Raw genomic sequence first — 20251 nt, forward strand, 5'->3', positions numbered from 1 at the left:
GTAGAGTTAAACCCAATTAGTCAGGGTGGAGACTTCAGCAGGAGGAGAACAAATGCACCTTCTTTTTCCCTCCCTTGGGTTTCCCTTCCTGGCTTTGGTACCTGTTTGAAGAGTAATACCTACAAGACCCTGGAAGAAAGTCAGAAAGAGAAACTCTGTAGCTCACATGGTTCAGTTCAGCATGCCTGAGTCAGGGGCCCTAGAAGGGTTTGGGGACAAAGCCCCAACTAGAAATAAAGTAGACCTTTACTGAACACATAATCTTCACTGGGGTGCTTTCAGGGGTTGTTTCAATAGGGCTAGATCTGAAGATCTTAAAACGCCTATTAGTAACAACAGACTGTGACTTCTTCCCTCAACCTCTAAACCAGACTGTGTGGGCTTATTGAGACCCTGGGGTATTGAAACAGAGTCCAAGAGAATGCAGAAGCATTAGCACGCTCACCTTAACATGTACAAAACTATGATAATAAACACGATCACTAGCAGAGAGGACAGGGCCACCATCACTGCAATAATTGGCGTCTCATCTGAAATCAAGAGAACAAAACATGTTATTATCATTGTATGTAATGGAGGGCTCAAGTTGGCTGCTCAGGGAAACACCCAAATGAGGAAGAAGGGCTCCTCCAAATGCTTATGTAGATGGCTGGGCATGGAGAGGGAGAGAGGGAGAGAAGGAGGGGGGTGGGGGGGAGAGGGAGAGGGAGAGGGAGAGGGAGAGGGAGAGGGAGAGGGAGAGGGAGAGGGAGAGGGAGAGGGGGGAGAGGGAGGGGGGGGAGAGAGAGAGAGAGAGAGAGAGAGAGAGAGAGAGGGAGGGAGGGAGGGAGGGAGGGAGGGAGAAAAGAGACACCTTCCACTGCCAGCCCAGGGCTATTGGGTGAAGAGGAGGGTACAGTAGGGTAAGAGCCCAGGGTGACATGCCCACCCCATGTCTGACTTATCATACATATGTTTATTTTGTGTCTCCCTGCATTACAATGAAAGCTCTTTGAAGGTAGAGACTGTTTCTTTCATTGCTATAGAGCCTAAAACAAAATCAGTGCTCAGCACATAAGAAATACTCAAATATTTCATAGAGTATTCATCATTCCTAATTGCAAGCTGGGTGTGCAGGGCCAACAATGTACTTTCTCCCAGGCTCAGTGCGCTCCATCTAGAGGAAGATGGTAGAGAAAGGAAAAATGACAATTTTCCTATCATAAATCCAAATGGTTTCCTGGCACAGAGAATACTGTTCCTGATTAAAGCAAGGACACATTATTAGATCCTTAAGTACCCAGTGTCAAAAAACGCTGGGTACTCTTTTCTCCCTCTTTCCACAGCTACCTTTTACCGGGACCCCAACTACAGTGACATCTGGCTTGGAGATACAGCAACTCTGCCCTCCATTCCATAGGGCCTGGGTTCCTTTCCACCCGACACTGAACCTCATGGCAGCTGACCAGGTGCCACCTCATCCTCTTCCTGCACTCTCAAGCCCCCATCACGAACTACACAACCAGCCTGAATTTGTAACTATCTTCTCCTTTTTCCATCTTTCCTAGCAGCACCACTTTTCATCCTCTTTAGCAGATCCCCCCATGTAAAGGTCAATCCTGTCACATATGTTCTGTATTACATCTATTACTGTCACCTCAAAGACCTGTCTTCCTGACCTCATTTACCCTCCTCAAACCACAAACAGCCAGCCCCATGTCTCTCTTCACAGTTAACTTCTCACAACGGTTGTCTTATTTAACAGTTGTTTTCTCCAACCCCTTACCTCTGGGTACTCCTTAATCTATTTTGCTCTGACTCCTACCCTCAGTGAGCCATTTAAATTGCTCATCAAGGACACCAACAAATGGTATATTGTCAAATCCAATGGAAACATTCCCATCCTCATCTAATTCAACTTCTTAGCAGCATTCATTCAAAAAATATTTATGGGGACTTTCCTGTTGGCACAGAGGTTGAGAATCCGCCTGCTGGTACAGGGGACATGGGTTCGATCTCTGGTCCGGGAGATCCCACATGCCTCAGAGCGACTAGGCCCGTGTGCCACAACTACTGAGTCTGTGCTCTAGAGCCCGCGAGCCACAACTATTGAGCTCACGCACCACAACTACTGAAGCCCGCGTGCCTAGAGCCTGTGCTCTGCAACAAGAGCAGCCCCCGCAACTAGAGAAAGCCCATGCGCAGCAATGGAGACCCAATGCAGCCAAAAATAAATAAATTTACAAAAAAATTTATGGGGCTTCCCTGGTGGTGCAGTGGTTGAGAGTCTGCCTGCCGATGCAGGGGACACGGGTTCGTGCCCCAGTCTGGGAAGATCCCACATGCCGCAGAGCAGCTGGGCCCGTGAGCCATGGCCGCTGAGCCTGCGCGTCCGGAGCCTGTGCTCCGCAATGAGAGAGGCCACAACAGTGAGAGGCCTGTGAACCGCAAAAAAAAAAAAAAAAAAAAAAATTTATGGACCAGCAACTGTATGCCAGGCACTGTTCCAGACACTGGGAATAGAGAATTGATTAAACAGACAAGCGACAGACAGCTGACATTCTGGGGGAAGTGGGAGAAAACTGTTCATAAACAATTTCAGACAGGGGCAAGACATATGAAGAAAAGAAGGGTAAAGGGATAGAGAGTGATGGGTTTTGGGGAGGGGGAATTGGTTGGCTATGTTAGAGTAGTTTGGGAAGGTCTGAAGTGGTTATACTGAGCCATTACTTAGAGTGGTCTAAATAATGTGAATAAGTGAACCACAAAAAGATCTGTGCAAAGAGCTTTCTAGGCACAGGGAACAGCAAAGCATAAGAGCCCTCGGGAATTTGGTGAGTTCAAGAAATAGCACAAAGACCAGTTTTCATACAAGATGTGGCTGGAGATGTGGGCAGAAGCCAGAAGACTTAGGGCTTTGCAGGCCATGGTAATGAGTGTGGATTTAGTTCTGAATGTGATGAGAAACACTATGTGACTGGAAGGGTTTGAATAGGAGAGAGATATAAATGGATTTACATTCTTTTAAAAGATCAGCTAGTTAAATTGACTCATAAGCAGCAGTCATGAGGTAGGAGGTAATCCAGCAGAACGTGATGTCATGCAAGCCAAGAAGAGAATTTTTCAAGAAGGAGGGAGTAGTCAACTCAATCAAATAATCAACAGATTCAGTAGGATGAAAACAGAGATGTGAAATTGGATTTAACAAGAGGGCAGTTATTGGTGACCTTCTCAAGAGTGGTTTCAGTTAAGCAGCTGTTGAGGAAGACCAAATGAAGTGAAATAAAGATGGAAAGAAGAGACAGTGAGATACTGACCCCTTATTTGAGGTGAGGACTTTTATCGTAAAGAGATTCAGAGAAAAGCAGCAGCTGGAGGGAGAAGTGGGGTAGAAAGTTTGTTTTTAAAGAGATGGGAGATATTATACAATGCTTCTTTGTTGATGGCAATTTTCAAACATACCCTGGTATGTGGATCTCATACTAAAATGAGCATTCAAACGGGCTGACTACGCCCTCCTCTCTTTTTAAAAAATTTATTTATTTTTGGCTGCGTTGGGTTTTCGCTGGTGCGCGCAGGCCTTCTCTAGCTGCGGCGAGCGGGGGCTACTCTTCGTTGCAGTGCATGGGCTTCTCATTGCTGTGGCTTCTCTTGTTGTAAAGCACGGGCTTTAGGTGCACGGGCTTCAGCAGCTGTGGCAGGCGGGCTCAGCAGTTGTGGCTCGCGGGCTCTAGAGCGCAGGCTCACTAGTTGTGGCAGACGGGCTTAGCTGCTCCGCAGCATGTGGGATCTTCCTGGACCAGGTCTCGAACCCATGTCCCCTGCACTGGCAGGCAGATTCTTAACCACTGCACCACCAGGGAAGTCCCTCCCTCCTCTTTGAAGAACTTTCCTCTCTTGGTTTCTACAACAAAGCACTCTTCTGATTTTATGTCTTGTCTCCTTCAAATTATTTTCCCTTGTCAGTTGTTGCTCTTCTAACACAGATCTCTAAACGTCTGATTTCCTCAGGGCTCTGTTCTTGGCGCTCTTCTCTATATGCTATCTAGTCGATCAGATCAGGCTGGAAGCTCAAGTGATATGCTAGCAATTCCCACATTTGCACTGCTTGGTCAGACCTCTCTTCGAACTCTTCTGAAACTATAATGTCACCTCTACTTTAAATTTCACAGGCAATGCAAACTTCCTGGGTCTAAAAAAATTTCCCTCACTGGTGATTCAGTAGCTAGTACTGCCACCCATCCACCCTGTTGCTCAAGCAAGAAATGTGGAAATCCCCTTAGTTTCTTCCCCATGCTTAGCTTCTATATCCAACCCAGCTGCAAGTAATGTTGTAGCACTAAAACCAACACCTCAAATTTGTCTGCCTTTTTTCTACTCTGTTGCCATCACTCTAGTCTAAATCTCTGTCCTCTCTCAACTGAATCACGGTAAGCTGCTATCCCCTGCCAGTCCATTTTCCAGAAAGCAGGGAGAGTGATCTCGAAGAAAGCAAATCAGATCACGTTCCCCTCTTATGTAAAAACCTTTCAATGGTTTCCCAAGCCTTTAGAATGAAATCTAATATCCTTACCCTGGCCAATAACAACCTCCCCCATTTAGCCCCTGCTTTCTCTATCTCCTCCCACTCTTTCCTTGCTCACTGAACTTGAGCCACTGGCATCCTTCCATGCTGGGTTCACTCTTTCCTTGGGCCTTTGAACATGTTATTCCTTCTGCTGTACATAGCCTCCCTCTGTTCTTTGCCTGGCTAACTCCTAGTCATCCAGTTCTCATTTCAAGTGTTACTTTTACCAGAGAGGTCTTTTCTGACTTAACATTAAATTAGGTAAGCCTTAGTTTCCTTATTTGTAAAATCAGTTATTCTAAAGATTTATTGTTTTTTATTAGTCTCACAGAGCACTCTGTTATTTCTCTTGATAATACCCTCACACTTCGTAATTATATATTTATTTGAGTATAGCTGATTACGAGTGTCCTTCCTTTACACCATAAATTCCACAAAGGCAAGGATTATATACCTGCTTTGCTTCTCACCATATACCTAACACCTAGCACAGAATTTCACACACAGTGGGCACTAAACAAATACTGGATGGACTACACTGAGCGAATGAATAAAATAATTAATGATTTATCACTAAATATGTCTTTGTTCAATGCCACTCACAGAGGGCTGTATACCAGGTATTAAAAGAAGGTAATTAGGGCTTCCCTGGTGGCGCAGTGGTTGAGAGTCCGCCTGCCGATGCAGGGGACATGGGTTCGTGCCCCCGTCTGGGAGGATTCCGCATGCCGCGGAGCGGCTGGGCCCGTGAGCCACGGCCGCTGGGCCTATGTGTCTGGAGCCTGTGCTCCACAACGGGAGAGGCCACAGCAGTGAGAGGCCTGTGTACCGAAGGAAAAAAAAAAAAAGAAGGTAATTAGAGACATCTGGCTCAAGACAGGGGGCTGAATCCATAATTTTATTTCTTTCTCTTCCCAAAAGGACGCTGAAATGATAGAAGAAACATAAAAATACGAATGAAATAAAAATTGCATCTGGGGCTTCCCTGGTGGCACGGTGGTTAAGAATCCGCCTGCCAATGCAGGGGACACAGGTTCGAGCCCTGGTCTGGGAAGATCCCACATGTCGTGGAGCAACTAAGCCTGTGCACCACAACTAGTGAGTCTGCGCTCTAGAGCCCACGAGCCACAACTACTGAGCCCACGTGCCACAGCTATTGAAGCCCGTGCACCTAGAGCCTATGCTCCACAACAAGAGAAGCCACCGCACCACAATGAAGAGTAGCCCCTGCTTGCTGCAACTAGAGAAAGCCCTCATGCAGCAATGAAGACCCAATGTAGCCAAAAATAAATAAATTTATTAAAAAAGAAAAAAATCTTAAAAAAAAAAAGCACATCTGGAAGGCAGCAAAGAGTGGCATCAGCAGACCAGAAACTTTGAGGGATTTGTGGACAACAAAGCAGATGGGATTGGACTGCTGAAGAGATCAATCACAGCTGAAGAGCCTCCAAGTTAAAAGGTAAGTAGTAGTTCCATCAATCTGAGCCTAGAAACACCTCAAGTTCAGCGTCAAACCAGAACTGGGGATGAAAGTAGGTCTTGGGGTAGTAGGGTATTTAACCAAAGGCTTGCCAACGCAGTCCGTACACCCACAGGATGAGCAACAAGCTGTGGTGTCTCATCTGGGCTCAGTTTGAAAAACAGCATTCTATACAGAGTGGGGGTGTGCTGATGGCTTCTTTACTAAAAAATATATATAAAAAATATAAGCTGCATATACATTTTTTAACTTGTTATTATGGAAAACTTTCAAACTTACACAGGAGTAAAAGAACACTACAGTAAATCCCTATGCACTGACCATTTCACTTTGACAATATTACCAGATGCCAGTGTTTTCATCTATACCAGGGTTGGGTTTCTCAGCCACACACTAATAACATTTTGGGATAGGTAATTCTCTGCTGTGGGGGCTCTCGTGTGCACTGTAGGATGTTTAACATCATCTCTGGTCTCTAGCTACTAGATGCCAGTAGCAAACCCTTAACTGTGATGACCAAAATCACCTTCAGACGTTGCCAAATGTCTTCTTGGGGGGGGAATCACCCTGAGCTGAGAACCACTGGATTATATTAAGGCAAATCTGAGACATATCATTTCAACTGTATTTACTTCAGTATGTGGCACTAAGAGATAAGGATTCTTAACATAATCACAATACCTTTACCTTATTTAAAAAGCAACACTGTAGCCCCTGCTACCGGCAACTAGAGAAAGCCCCTGTGCAGCAACAAAGACCCAACAGCTGCCCCCCACCCCAAAAAAAGCAACACTAATTCCTTGATATAATCTAATATTCTAATATTCAGTTACTGTTTAAGTATTCCTGATAGTCTCATAAATGCTTGTTTTGCTTTGGTTAAAATTGGCATCCAGAGAGGATGCTCATGACTGCCACACTAGGTCCACAGAGGGTTTCCTGGGTGGGCCCTAAAGACAGAGGAAGAACAAGAGTGGTACCTGAGGTAATTCTAGGCCACAAGACACGAAGGAGGGGAAAAGAAAGGCAGTTCCGCCTAGAGGATAACTGTGTCCAACTTCCTAAACAATGACTGAACCCCTAGTTTAGGATATGTTCCTGTTTGTCTTCCTGAAGGGACACCTACTGTGAGTACATTCCAATCAACTCAGTGCTCCAGAGCAAAGCTCAATCAGAGCCCTACAGGAGACCTTCACAAATACCAACGACAGCAGAGGCAGTATAAGAAATAGAATAAATCTTTAAAAATATACTGCAATTTATGCAAGAGGACCCTGCATCGATTAAAAAAAAAGCCACTATAAAATGAGGAGCAATCTCATACCTATCAGGAAAAAAAAAGTCCCAGAAAATAACAGATGCTGGCCAGGATGTGGAGAAATTGGAACCCTGTGCACTGTTGGTGGAAATGTAAAATGGTGTAGCTGCTGTGGAAAACAGTATGGCGGTTCCACAAAAAATTAAAAATAGAATTATCATATGATCCAGCAATTCCACTTCTGGGTATATGCCCAAAAGAATATCCATTTTCATAACTAAACATGGGTTTAGTCACAACAGCTAAAATGCAGAAGCAACCAAATGTCCTTTGACAGATGCATGGATAAGCAAAATGTGGTATACGTGTACAATGAAATATTTTTAGTCTTAAAAAGGAAGGAAACATATGCTACAATATAAGGATGAACCTTGAAGACAATATACTAAGCGAATAAGCCAGTCACAAAAAGACAAACACTGTATGATTCCATTTATATGAGGTACCCAGAGCAGTGAAATTCACAGAAAGTTTAAGGTATATAGTATGATGATCTGACTTACATACATCATGAAATGATTATCAAAATAAATTTAGTGAACATCGGTGATCTGATACAGATACAAAATTAAATAGAAAAATTTTTTCTCTTGTGATGATAACTCTTACGATTTACTCTTAACAACTTTCGTATTTAACATACAGCAGTGTTAATTATGTTTATCATGTTGTTCATTACATCCCTAGTACTTATTTATCTTATAACTGGAGGTTTGTATCTTCTGACTGCCTTTATCCAATTCCCCCTACTGCTACCCCCTGCCTCTGGTGACCATAAATCTGATCTCTTTCTCTGTGAGTTGGTTGGTTGGTTGGTTGGTCGGAAAAACATTTTAACTCTCCCAAGCTTTCAGGCCAGAAGAGTCCTCTATCATAAAAGTCAGATTTTACCTCTTGACAGCTGAATTACACCCATGTGCTTAATACAGTTAAAGACAATACAGATAGTAAAGATGTTCCCAGGCCTGTGTGAGGGAAGGAGACTCAGATCTATTAATAAAGTAGGAGAGAATTTACAGCTCCCTGTGTCAAATCTCAGACTTGGAGACAGGCTCAGAATCCAGTCACCCTCCTAGGGCTCCTCCCAAAATGGACGGACTCATCATATCATTGTGCTTAGCCTTGTCCTGATCTGGGCCCTCTGGAGATGTGGCCTTGCATGATGCAGGCAAGGCAGGAACAGTGGTCCATTCCCTGCCACTCCCACCCCTACGCCCCACTCCCCAACCACCCATTCTACCAGAAGTTCACTCCCTAGACTCAGACCAGAGGACAGCATTTTAAAAATACTAAAATGGTGTTCTGGGACAAGACTTGTCTATTTGCTTATATCCCCTTTCCAAGAAAACAAAGGGTCATGTTATTTTAAGGGCTCACATGTAGACAGGTGAATCACTCAAGGACTTAAGACACACGTTGGTCAACCGCAAAAATACTCAGTGAAGGGACTTCCTTGGTGGCACAGTGGTTAAGAATCCGCCTGCTGGGGCTTCCCTGGTGGCGCAGTGGTTGAGAGTCCGCCTGCCAATGCACGGGACATGGGTTCATGCCCCGGTCTGGGCTAGGCCCGTGAGCCATGGCCGCTGAGCCTGTGCGTCCAGAGCCTGTGCTCCGCAACGGGAGAGGCCACAACAGTGAGAGGCCCGCATACCGCAAAAAAATAAAAATAAAAAAAATAAAGAATCCGCCTGCCAATGCAGGGGACACGGGTTCCATCCCTGGTCCAGGAAGATCCCACATGCCACGGAGCAACTAAGCCCATGCACCACAACTACTAAAGCTCACGTGCCCTAGAGCCCACACACCGCAACTACTGAGCCCATGCGCTGCAACTACTGAAGCCCGCATGCTCTAGGGCCTGTGTGCCACAACTACTGAGCCCGTGTGCTGCAACTACTGAAGCCCGTGCACCTAGAGCCCATGCTCTGCAACAAGAGAAGCCACCGCAATGAGAAGCCCGCACACCGCAACGGCTGCTTGTCGCAACTAGAGAAAGCCCGCGCATAGCAATGAAGACCCAGTGCAGCCAAAAAAAAAAAAAAAAAATCAGTGAAGTAAAAGCCATACTCCTCTAGCCTCACTTCCTAAGGCCCATTTTTTTTGTCGTCTTCACACTTTTTGGTAGAAATATTTATCAACACTCAAAGGCAAAGTTGTTTTAAGTGCTTCTTATAGGTTGTTAAGTGCTCTAAAAACAGCAAAAGTCATCAAAAGTTGCCTCAAGTGCCCAAACATCTGGGATGAACCCAATCACTGTTGTCTTGGGCCAAATTACCATTTAGAAACCTTAATTTCTATTGCCCATCCATCTTCCCTAGGGCCTCTGGAGTTATCTTTCTAAAACAAATATCTGACCATGTCACTTCCTTCCTTAACATCACCAGGAGACACCCTGAGCTCAATGTACTGCTGTTGAGGCTACCTCTGACCACTTCCCACTTCATGCACGTCAACCATGCACAGCTCCTCAAACACATGACTGGCTCTTTCACGTCTCCTTGCTTTTACCCTGTCTCGTGCATCCTCATTTTCCTTATATATATATATATATATATATATATATATATATTTTTTTTTTTTTTTTTTTTTTTTTTTTGCGGTACGCGGGCCTCTTACTGTTGTGGCCTCTCCCATTGAGGAGCACAGGCTCCGGACGCGCAGGCTCAGCGGCCATGGCTCATGGGCCTAGCCGCTCCACGGCATGTGGGATCTTCCCGGACTGGGGCACGAACCCGTGTCCCCTGCATCGGCAGGCGGACTCTCAACCACTGCGCCACCAGGGAAGCCCCCTCAGTTACTATATTAAACTGCCCAAAATTCACCTTCATGCCTCCTCCCACTCCCCAGGTATAGTGAGCCTTTTAAGCTCCCCTCATAGCACTTTGTATGGTATATATCCAATAGCATGTAGTTGAGTGGGCTCTGATTCTTGGTGTTCACACGTTTCTTCCATCAGACAGGGAACTTTTTTTTTCTTTCTAGAATCCTCAGCACCTCATAGGTGCTGAATGAATATATTATTAAAGGTGCTTAGGGAAAGCCATCATAAATGAAGTTCACTTAATAATGTCACTTGCTGTGATAATCCCAAAATACCTATTTTTTTAAAAAAAATTATTTATTTTTATATTTTGGCTGTGTTGGGTCTTCGCTGCTGCACACAGGCTTTCTCTAGTTGCGATGAGCCGGGGCTACTCTTCGTTGTGGTACATGGGCTTCTCATTGCGGTGGCTTCTCTTGTTGGAGAGCACGGGCTCTAGGCACGCGGGCTTCAGTAGTTGCAGCACGTGGGCTCAGTAGTCGTGGCCTGCGGGTTCTAGAGCACAGGCTCACTAGTTGTGGTGCACGGGCTTAGTTGCTACGCGGCATGTGGGATCTTCCTGGACCAGAGCTTGAACCTGTGTCCCCTGCATTGGCAGGAGGATTCTTAACCACTGTGCCACAAGGGAAGCCCCCAAAATACCTCTCTAACAAGAATGCCAACCCCCTTCTAGACTTCAACTCTAGCAAAGTATTGAAAGAGAAACCCAGGGGGAGCAGGTGATCTGATTTGAGAGCTGAGAAACTTTAAGGAGCCTCTGGGGTGCAACAGAATGTTTACCCTGCCTGGTTCTAGAACTCTGTAGCTCAAGGACTCCTTCACAAATACTAACAGGGTACTAGTCCAGATTTTTTGAAAAAATCCAGTTATAGAAATGATTACATCTAAAATAATGTAAAGTATGGTTAGACTAGTTTTATCCTGTATTCTTGCTATTTAACAAATATCAGTTATAAAGTCTTCATGTGAAAACCCTAAGTTAAAAAACTATTAAAATAAAAAGTAAGATGAGACAGGTTTATGCAGAACTTTGTTTAAAAGGTACAGGGCAGAGGATAAGCTGATGTCTACAGTTGTGGTAGTAAACTGCAGTGTGACCCTGCCTTAGAGCGCACCCTTGTTTCCACAAATTCTGACTGGCTGGCTGAGATTCCTGATCCCCTTAGGCTCCCATCTAATTAACAGTAATAGTAACAGAGTGGTGGTGGTGGTAAGAGTTGCTGAGCAACTGCTATATGCTGACCCAGCAGTAGGCCAAGCACTAGTTCAACGTTAGTTCATTCCTCACAACAACCCTATGAAGGAAATTCTGTTCCCATCCTATTTTGCCAATGGCAAAAGGAGGCACAGGAGTTAAGTACCTACCCCACCCTGCCGGTTAAGTGGTAGAGAGTCAACACACAAACTCAGGTGGTCTAGCTCCAGAGCCCTTTATTTTATTTATTTATTTTTTTTGCGGTACGCGGGCCTCTCACTGCTGTGGCCTCTCCTGTTGCGGAGCACAGGCTCCTGACGCACAGGCTCAGTGGCCACGGCCCACGGGCCCAGCCGCTCCGCGGCATGCAGGATTCTCCCGGACCGGGGCACGAACCCATGTCCCCTGCATCGGCAGGCGGACCCTCAACCACTGCACCACCAGGGAAGCCCCAGAGCCCATGTTTTAACCACATATACTAATGCTTTTGCTGCCTCTGCTCTGACCCCATGGTATCTCATTTCCTCCCTCTACCCAATACTACTGCCATCACTGTCTCACAGGGGCTGCATGAGAATCTTTATCTCAGAGTCTGTTTCCCCTAGAACAAAACTAATGAAACTGAGATTTAAAACTAGCAAAGACTAAATAACAACTGGAAAGTATACTCATGACCACTGACTTCATGGTGAAGAGGTACCTGGTAGATAATGCCAGAACTGGATTTAATACATTACTATATAGTACACAAATCATCCAAATTAACACCAGTGAAAATGTTTTAAAAGAAAAGCTGGTTACAAAAGAACAAATACTGTATGACTCCATTTAAATGAGGTACACAGAACAGACAAATTTACAGAGACAGAAAGTAGATTAGTGGTTACCAGGGGCTGGGGGAAGGAGAAATGAGGAGTTATTGTTCAATGGGTTACAGAGTTTTAGTCTGGGATGATATTAAAAAAATAAAATGAAAAATTCTGGAGACAGATGGTGGTGATGATTGCACAACAATGTAAATGTACTTAATGCCACTGAACTGTGCGGTTAAAATGGTAAATCTTATATGATTTATATTTTTCAAAATTGGGAAAAGGCTGGCTCTACCAAAATAACTTGGAATACATTTAAAAAATAATACACATGAGAAAATAAGTAGTTTCTTCAACTTTGAAAGAAAAGAAGCAAAGTTGCTTGCCTCCCGTCCTCTCTTTTTTATGCTTATATGGGCTGGCAATTAAAACACCAGCTATTGCTGTTCAAAAGCATATCAAAGGGGTTTCCTTGGTGGCGCAGTGGTTGAGAGTCCGCCTGCCGACGCAGGGGACGCGGGTTCATGCCCCGGTCCGGGAAGATCCCACATGCCGCGGAGCAGCTGGGCCCGTGAGCCATGGCCACTGAGCCTGCGCGTCCGGAGCCTGTGCTCCACAAAGGGAGAGGCCACAACAGTGAGAGGCCCGCATACCGCAAAAAAAAAAAAAAAAAAAGCATATCAAAGGCCAATGCATAAAAATTTAAACCCTTAATCATCTGCATAAGACATCATTTGCTTAGCAAACCCATTATAATGCAAATGTTTCAAAACAATAGCCTCATTTCTCAAAAAGCACTTGGCTTTAAAATTAGAATGTGATATCAAAATTTATAGCAACACTTCTAAGGATTTGCTCTGGTAAAATCATCATAACATATGGGGCTGAGACTATGTATGCCTCTTCATTTTCCTGTTTGGTCAAAGGCAATTATACAAAATTATTTTTTAAACTTAAAAAGATTTATTATATTAGTATGTCACAATTAGCAATAATCTAGATAATTAAGGTAATTTATTTCTTTTTAATCATAATACTGAAACTACTCACATCTATATTAGTCAGCTAGGTAAAACAGGGATAATATCTGGGGCAAGAAAAAGGCTGAAGAGTAAGAAAATACACACTAAGTAGAGGAAGGAATCAGAGATCTTATGTTTAATTTTGAAGCCTACCACTTTGACTTCGGATTTTATTATAAGATTGGTTAAAAGAGCCGTTTTAGGGAGCAAATATAAGTATCTATTGCTACATAAATCTATTAGGTTCTACATTTGACAGTGAGAATCTGGTAAGTGAAAGTGAATAGCAAGGGCACTACATTAATCAAATCCAGTTCCTGAGTTTAAGAAAGCGAGAGCTGGAAAATCAAGGGAAATCTGTACACAGTGTGATAACACCTCACTGTTCCTCACCAAACACAGTGGCAGATGGGCAACACTTTGGGTTAGAGTATCTACTTTTCTTTCCTTTCTTAAATTATAGTTGCTGTACAGAGTATGTACTTTTCTGATTCAAATGCTCCCTACTTAATGGGACTTCATAAGCCTTCAAGTGTTCCATTACTTATGCAGGAAAAATTGTGCATGTTTAAATAATGGAATCAGAAAAAAGAAAACAAAACACAAGCCTGATTTGATAAAATAGGAAATCAAGATGGGAAAAATTGCCTCGCAGATTAACATTTTCCAAATTCAAATGCAATGATCATTTCTTAGACCATTGGATAATCTATCTTACGCTCTTTGATGGTAGCCTTACTGTTGTCCTAAGAGAAATATGCCACTTCTACAAGAGTCCCCATGTATTCTATTCTCTGGTGAACAGGGATTCTGCAGTCCTGCTTAGACCACTGACATAACATCTCCAGTCATAGGGACGTTACACCAGAGGGCTGAAAATCCATAAAATCCATATAAAGTGACAAGAGGTCAACATTTTATAGACTAGGGGAAAAAACAACATCTACATTTAAAAACGTAATGAATACTTATTTGTTACTCTTCTCCATGAGGTTAATATGGAAACAACTTAAGGAAAAATAAACAAGTAACAGTCAGAGATGCACAAGGTTACCACAGACTGAGCAGAGGAAATGCAACAAATATTGTACACTGTAAAAAGGACAAGAAACATAAGGTGAATGGCTCACCTCTTCTGTCCTTGGAGTCAGAATTACCTGTGTAATAAGTAAAAAAAATAGAAACATTCACTCAGATTAAAAACAAACATTATTATTCAATCTAATGTAAAACAAAATAAGCTCTAGGAATATGGATACTTTTCCCTTTGTATATGCTGGAGCTACAATGAGGCACCCTCCAACAACTGGGAAATAAGACTGCACAGATTCACTAAACTTTTATCGATGGTTTGTCCTTCTCCCTGAGTACAAAAACAATGCAGCGTCAACATTCATAAAAAATACAAGAATGCCAAGAGAAATATAAACACAATAGTACTTGAGGTCTTTATGTCTTTTTAAGCCATTAAAATGCAACAGGGCAAAATTTTAGTTAAAAATATAAAAGACCTTAAATGATAATAGATAATAAAATCTAAATGGCATAGACCAAACTCTGTATACTAACAGAGAAAACCTTTTCAAAGGCTTATGAAATATCCACAAGCCCCTATAAATTCCTCGTAGTAGAAATAGTACAGACAATATTCTTTTATCATGATGCAATAAAACTAGAAATTAACAAAGTAAGAAAACACTTGAAAATTAAAATCAAAACCGAACTGCAAAATGCCTAAACAAATAACAAATCACACTTGTGGCAGAATCTACTGACACTCCCCCAATATCAGTCTCTTCCTCTTCTTGCCTTTAGTACAGAACATCCCCCACTTTTAGCTGAGCACAAACCTGTCCATTTAGAGACTACATTTCTGAGACTCTAGGTGTAATCATATGAAGAATTCCAGTCAATGGGATGTGAACAAAACCAATGAGAGTAACTTCTGGGTCACACCCTTTGGAAAAGAAATTGTTTGTAACTATTTCCTCTGTTGCTCCTTCCCGGGGGCTGGAACCAGAACCCAGTGATGAGAGCCATCTCTTGAGCAAGCAGATGAGGGCAACTGTCAGGATGCCAAAGGCACAAGAAAAAAGGAATTTGGTCTCTGATGAGGTAAAGCCCCCCTGTCTACTTCTGGAATGTGAAAGGGGAGAGAAAGACACATCTGTGTCTTAAGTGACTTAAGTGGTCAATGAATTTCGGTATATCTTTGTCAGAGTAGCTTAGACCACTCCCTAACTAATATAACTACCTACAGGAACACTTATAGGATACGCCTAAAGCTGTGCTTATAAAAAATTCATAGCATTAAATACATATTAATTAAGAATAAAAATAAGCAAATGAAGCATTCAATCCAGGAAGATAGAAAAAGCACAAAATAAAACTAAGAAAAGCAGAAAAAATAAGAATAAAAGAAATTAATGAAATAAAAAACTGAAAAATGACAGAACTAATAAATATACAATAGCAGGTTCTTTAGAAGAAAAAAGCAACAAACCATGAAATAGATAAATGGTTAGTCAACCTAAACAGGAAAAAGGACTTAAATATATAAAATAAGAAATAGTCACAGCTATGTAAGAAATTAACCCTAAGGGATGACTTTTCCTCAAATCTATTTGAATAATTTTGAAAATCTAAATGAAATGCAAAATTTTCTAGGTATACTTCAATTCTTTCTATGAAGCAAAACAAAACACTGACAAACAAAACTTATCAAAAATAGCATACATACAAAGGAAACACATATACCAATCTCATTTAGAAATAACTTACAGGGACTTCCCTGGTGGTACAGTGGATAAGAATCCACCTGCCAATGCAGGGGACACGGGTTCGATCCCTGGTTCGGGAAGATCCTGCATGACGTGGAGCAACTAAGCCCGCGCGCCACAACTACTGAGCCTGCGCTCTATAGCCCACATGCCACAACTACTGAAGCTCGCACACCTAGAGCCTGTGCTCTGCATCAAGAGAAGCCGCCATGAGGAGAAGCCCGTGCACCGCAACGAAGAGGAGCCCCTGCTCTCCATAACTAGAGAAAGCCCAAGTACAGCAACAAAGACCCAACGCAGCCAAAAATAAATTAAAAATTAAATCTTTAACAAAAAAAGAAAACTCAGAAATATCAATGAAAAAATTCGAAATAAAATAATATCAAATAAATTGCAACAGTTATTCAAGAAAAATACAAGACCAAGTGGAGCTATTTTTGCTGGAATGTAAATAGTTCAAAATTAGAAAATCAATTAATATGATTCACTGAAGCATATGATAAAAAAAAGAAAAAGACCCATACAGATCTTGCTCAATGATGCTCAGCTGGCAACTGGCAAAATTTAACACTGCTTCTTGATATAAATACTCTTTAAAACAGTAATGAGTCAATAAATCCTGAACACAATAAATATGTTTATCTCAACGCAAAAGTCAACACCATGTTTAATGAAAAACGACTGAGATCATCCTCCTTAGAATCAAGTACAAAACAAGGCTATCTACTTTTACTATTATTTCCTAACTTTGTTCTAGAGGTATTCACCAATTCATTTAAACAGAAGGAAAGAGATCTAAATATTTGGAAATTTAAAAAGAGATATTTCAGGCTTCCTTGGTGGCACAGTGGTTGAGAGTCCGCCTGCTGATGCAGGGGACGTGGGTTCGTGCCCTGGTCCGGGAAGATTCCACATGCCGCGGAGCGGCTGGGCCTGTGAGCCATGGCCACTGACCCTGTGCATCCGGAGCCTGTGCTCAGCGGCGGGAGAGGCCACAACAGTGAGAGGCCCGTGTACCGCAAAAGAAAATAATAATAATAATAATAATAATAAAAAGAGATATTTGCAAATGAGATGATTTGAAAACTTATGATAATTGAAGAAAATTATGTCAAACACAAAGGAAATTAATTAAGATGATCAGTATAAAATATATTGTATGTACAAAAATCAATGGCCTTATGTTGTACAGCTAAAACTAAAACAGTATTATATGTCAATTGTATCTCGATTTAAAAAAATAGGTTTCATAGCCCCAACAGCAACCAGTTAGAAGATACCATATTCCACCTATACTAACAAAAAACAAAACAAAAAGAAAAACCTTTGAAATATGTAGAAATAAGCTGAACAAAGCACGTGCAACATGAGCGGTGAAAATTTTAAAACACTTCCAAGAAATACAAAATAAAAGACTTCAGCAAATGGAATATACAGCATTCTTGGATAGGAAGAATTAAAAATATCAATTGTCCCTGTTAATCTATAAACTTAACATGATCTATAAAAACTTTTTTCCAGCTATACAAGTTGATTATAACACTTATGGAGAAAAACAATCAAGAAATGCTAGCAAAATTCTGAAAAATAAGATTAACAAGGGATAACTCATCTTATCAAACATTAAGTATTTTATAAAGTTACAGTCATTAAAACAGTGGGGGGACTTCCCTGGTGGCACAGTGGTTAAGAATCCACCTGCCAATGCAGGGGACACGGGTTCGATCCCTCGTCCAGGAAGATCCCCCCCATGCCACGGAGCAACTAAGCCCATCCGCCACAACTACTGAGCCTGCGCCCTAAAGCCCACGAGCCACAACTACTAAAGCCCGTGCGCCTACAGCCCATGCTCTGCAACAAGAGAAACCCCCGCAATGAAAAGCCCTTGCAGCACAATGAAGAGTAGGCCCTGCTCACAGCAACTAAAGAAAGCCCGCACGCAGCAACGAAGACCCAATGCAGCCCAAAATAAATAAATAGATTGATTAATTGAAAAGAAAAACCAACCTTAACATTGGCTAATAGGGCAGACTGGATAAATACATCAAGGTAAAGCCATACAATGAGATAGCCCCTTACTATAATATAGAAAAAGTATGATAGGCTAACTGAAAAAAGTAATGTGTAGAAATGTACACAGTACATTTATTATCTGTGTTATAAATGGAAGAAAAAAGGTATGTATGTGTGTGTGTGTATATATATATATACACACACACAGTTGCTATTTTAGAAAAGTGAAAAAAAAACTCAAAGCAAAGGTCAATAGAAAAGAAAAATTAAGATTAAAGAATTAATTCAGGATATGTCCAACATCCAAATAATAAGGATTTTAGACAAACAGAACAGAGAAAATGGAAGAGGGAAGAACATTTTTGAACAAATACAAGAAAAATTTCCAGAACTGAAGGACGAAAGCTCCAAAGCTCCTATCCCAAAATAATTAATGAAAGAAAAAGACACACATCAAGACCCATTACTATGAAATTTCAGGGCACCAATGATGAAGAGAAGATCTTTAAAGACACACAAACAATTAGGAATCAGGATAGCAGTAGAATTCTCCAAGCCTGGGAATTAGAAGTCAGTTAGGACAATGCTTTAAAAATTCCAGGGAAAAAAAATATGTCCTCAAATTCTATACACACCCCTAAAGATATTTTTAGACATGTAATTCCTCATGCAATTTACCTCCCATGGACCCCTTTCTCAGGAAGCTACTGGAGGATACGTTCTATCAAGTGATGGGGTAATCCATGAAAGAAGACAATATGGAAGCCAGGAAGCAGCAAAGGAAATTCCCAGAATGATAGAGAAGGGAAATCCCAGGCTGACATTTGAGTAGCAGCCCTAGTGATCAGAAAAAACCTAGGCTTCAATAAGACAATGACAATGGAGGACTCAGGAGGACGATCTCTAGGTAAAAAAGAAATAAACAGATTATCTAATAGGTCTGACTTTGTGGAAAACTAACCGTATTACAAACCTATGGAAAGTTTGGGAAGAAGCGGCTTCCAATAGCAAAAAAAAAAAGGTAATTATGAAATCCAGAAAAAAGTTGTACAAGAAAGAGAAAATAATCACATCACAGCTCAGCATGGAATAGTATTATATAGTCATAGTAATATAAAACATCAAATACTGATTTTACCAAAAGTTATGATGTAACAATTATGGGAGGATTGATAAAATGGTGGTGACACGGCAGATGTGGGGTTTCAGGCTGTAACACCTGATGTACCATAAAGTTTTCCTTCTACTGATCTTGAATAAGAGCCACCAGTGAAAGGCAGTCTCAGCCTCCTCTGAGACATGAAATGTTTTAACTGTATAGTAACTGGTTTCTCAGCTATGGCATAATTTGGACCTACAGCAGATTATAGAAAACTCGGTTCCCTAACAGCAGTGTGGAGAGACCACAGAAGTGAGAAATAGGTCTTACTTGCTACTTGACAGCCTTCAGATCTAAGGCAAATTATTTAACCTCTAAGGTCTTACGTCAAGCAACTACTAAAAAGAGATAATTACTCCTGGTCATCTCACAGAATTGTTAAATGAAAGACAGTACAGAAGAACATAGGCCGTGAAGACAGTCAGTGACAGTCTCACCTTTTCCATTTACTACTTCAGCTTGTATAAGTTATTTTGCTTTTCCTCTCTAAGCAATGGCCATAATTTACAGAAAGAAATAAATTTTTACACCATTACTCAGTATGTGTTTTGTTTTTTTGAAACAAAAGTTTTACAAAATAATATATGTAACATGAGAAGAATAAAAATGGAAGAGGACCATCCACACACACACAAATTTGTGGTGGCTCACTAAACTGATTTCAAGAATCGGTCATGACCTGTGCTTTGAAAAACACTGTAAAACTCCTTCACCTATAAAACATAAAATAGAACCTACTTAATAGGATCCATAGGATACTTTACAGGAATTACTTCTATAAAACTCGTAGTACGATGCCTAACACTTAAAATTAGTGTTTACCATACGTAGGCCCCATTATAAATATTTTACCCATATTAACTTGTTTAATCCTAACAGCTCCTTTATGAAGTAAGTACTATCATCATCATTCATTCTTATATACTGATGAAGAAACTGAGGTAAAGTGGTTAAATAGACTTGCCTATTCTCACACAGCTAGTGTATGGCAGAGTTAGGATTCAAAATCAAGTAGTGTGGCTCAGCAGATTGTGCTCTTAACCGCAAATGCTGCATAACCTTTATAGTAGAACATATGGGATTAAAGCTGGCAGGTGCAGGGTCT

The 20251-nt window shown here is 41.6% G+C and overlaps 1 protein-coding gene across 4 annotated transcripts in view; it reads right to left on the reverse strand.

Annotated features, from left to right (window-relative positions):
- The window catches only part of PTPRA (protein tyrosine phosphatase receptor type A), a 183725-nt gene that overhangs the window by 48177 nt on the left and 115297 nt on the right, over positions 1 to 20251 (reverse strand). For 2 of the 4 annotated variants that reach the window (XM_030847499.3, XM_030847502.2), the window contains 2 exons: positions 14325 to 14351; positions 446 to 530 (listed from right to left, as the gene is read on the reverse strand). In XM_030847499.3, coding sequence (XP_030703359.1) covers positions 446 to 530; positions 14325 to 14351 — 112 coding nt within the window. The remainder of the gene's footprint in view (positions 1 to 445; positions 531 to 14324; positions 14352 to 20251) is intronic. The other 2 variants (XM_030847501.3, XM_030847503.3) reach the window with 1 other exon arrangement.

The sequence above is a fragment of the Globicephala melas genome, chromosome 15 (genome assembly GCF_963455315.2).
Source record: "Globicephala melas chromosome 15, mGloMel1.2, whole genome shotgun sequence".
Taxonomy (NCBI): Eukaryota; Metazoa; Chordata; class Mammalia; order Artiodactyla; family Delphinidae; genus Globicephala; species Globicephala melas.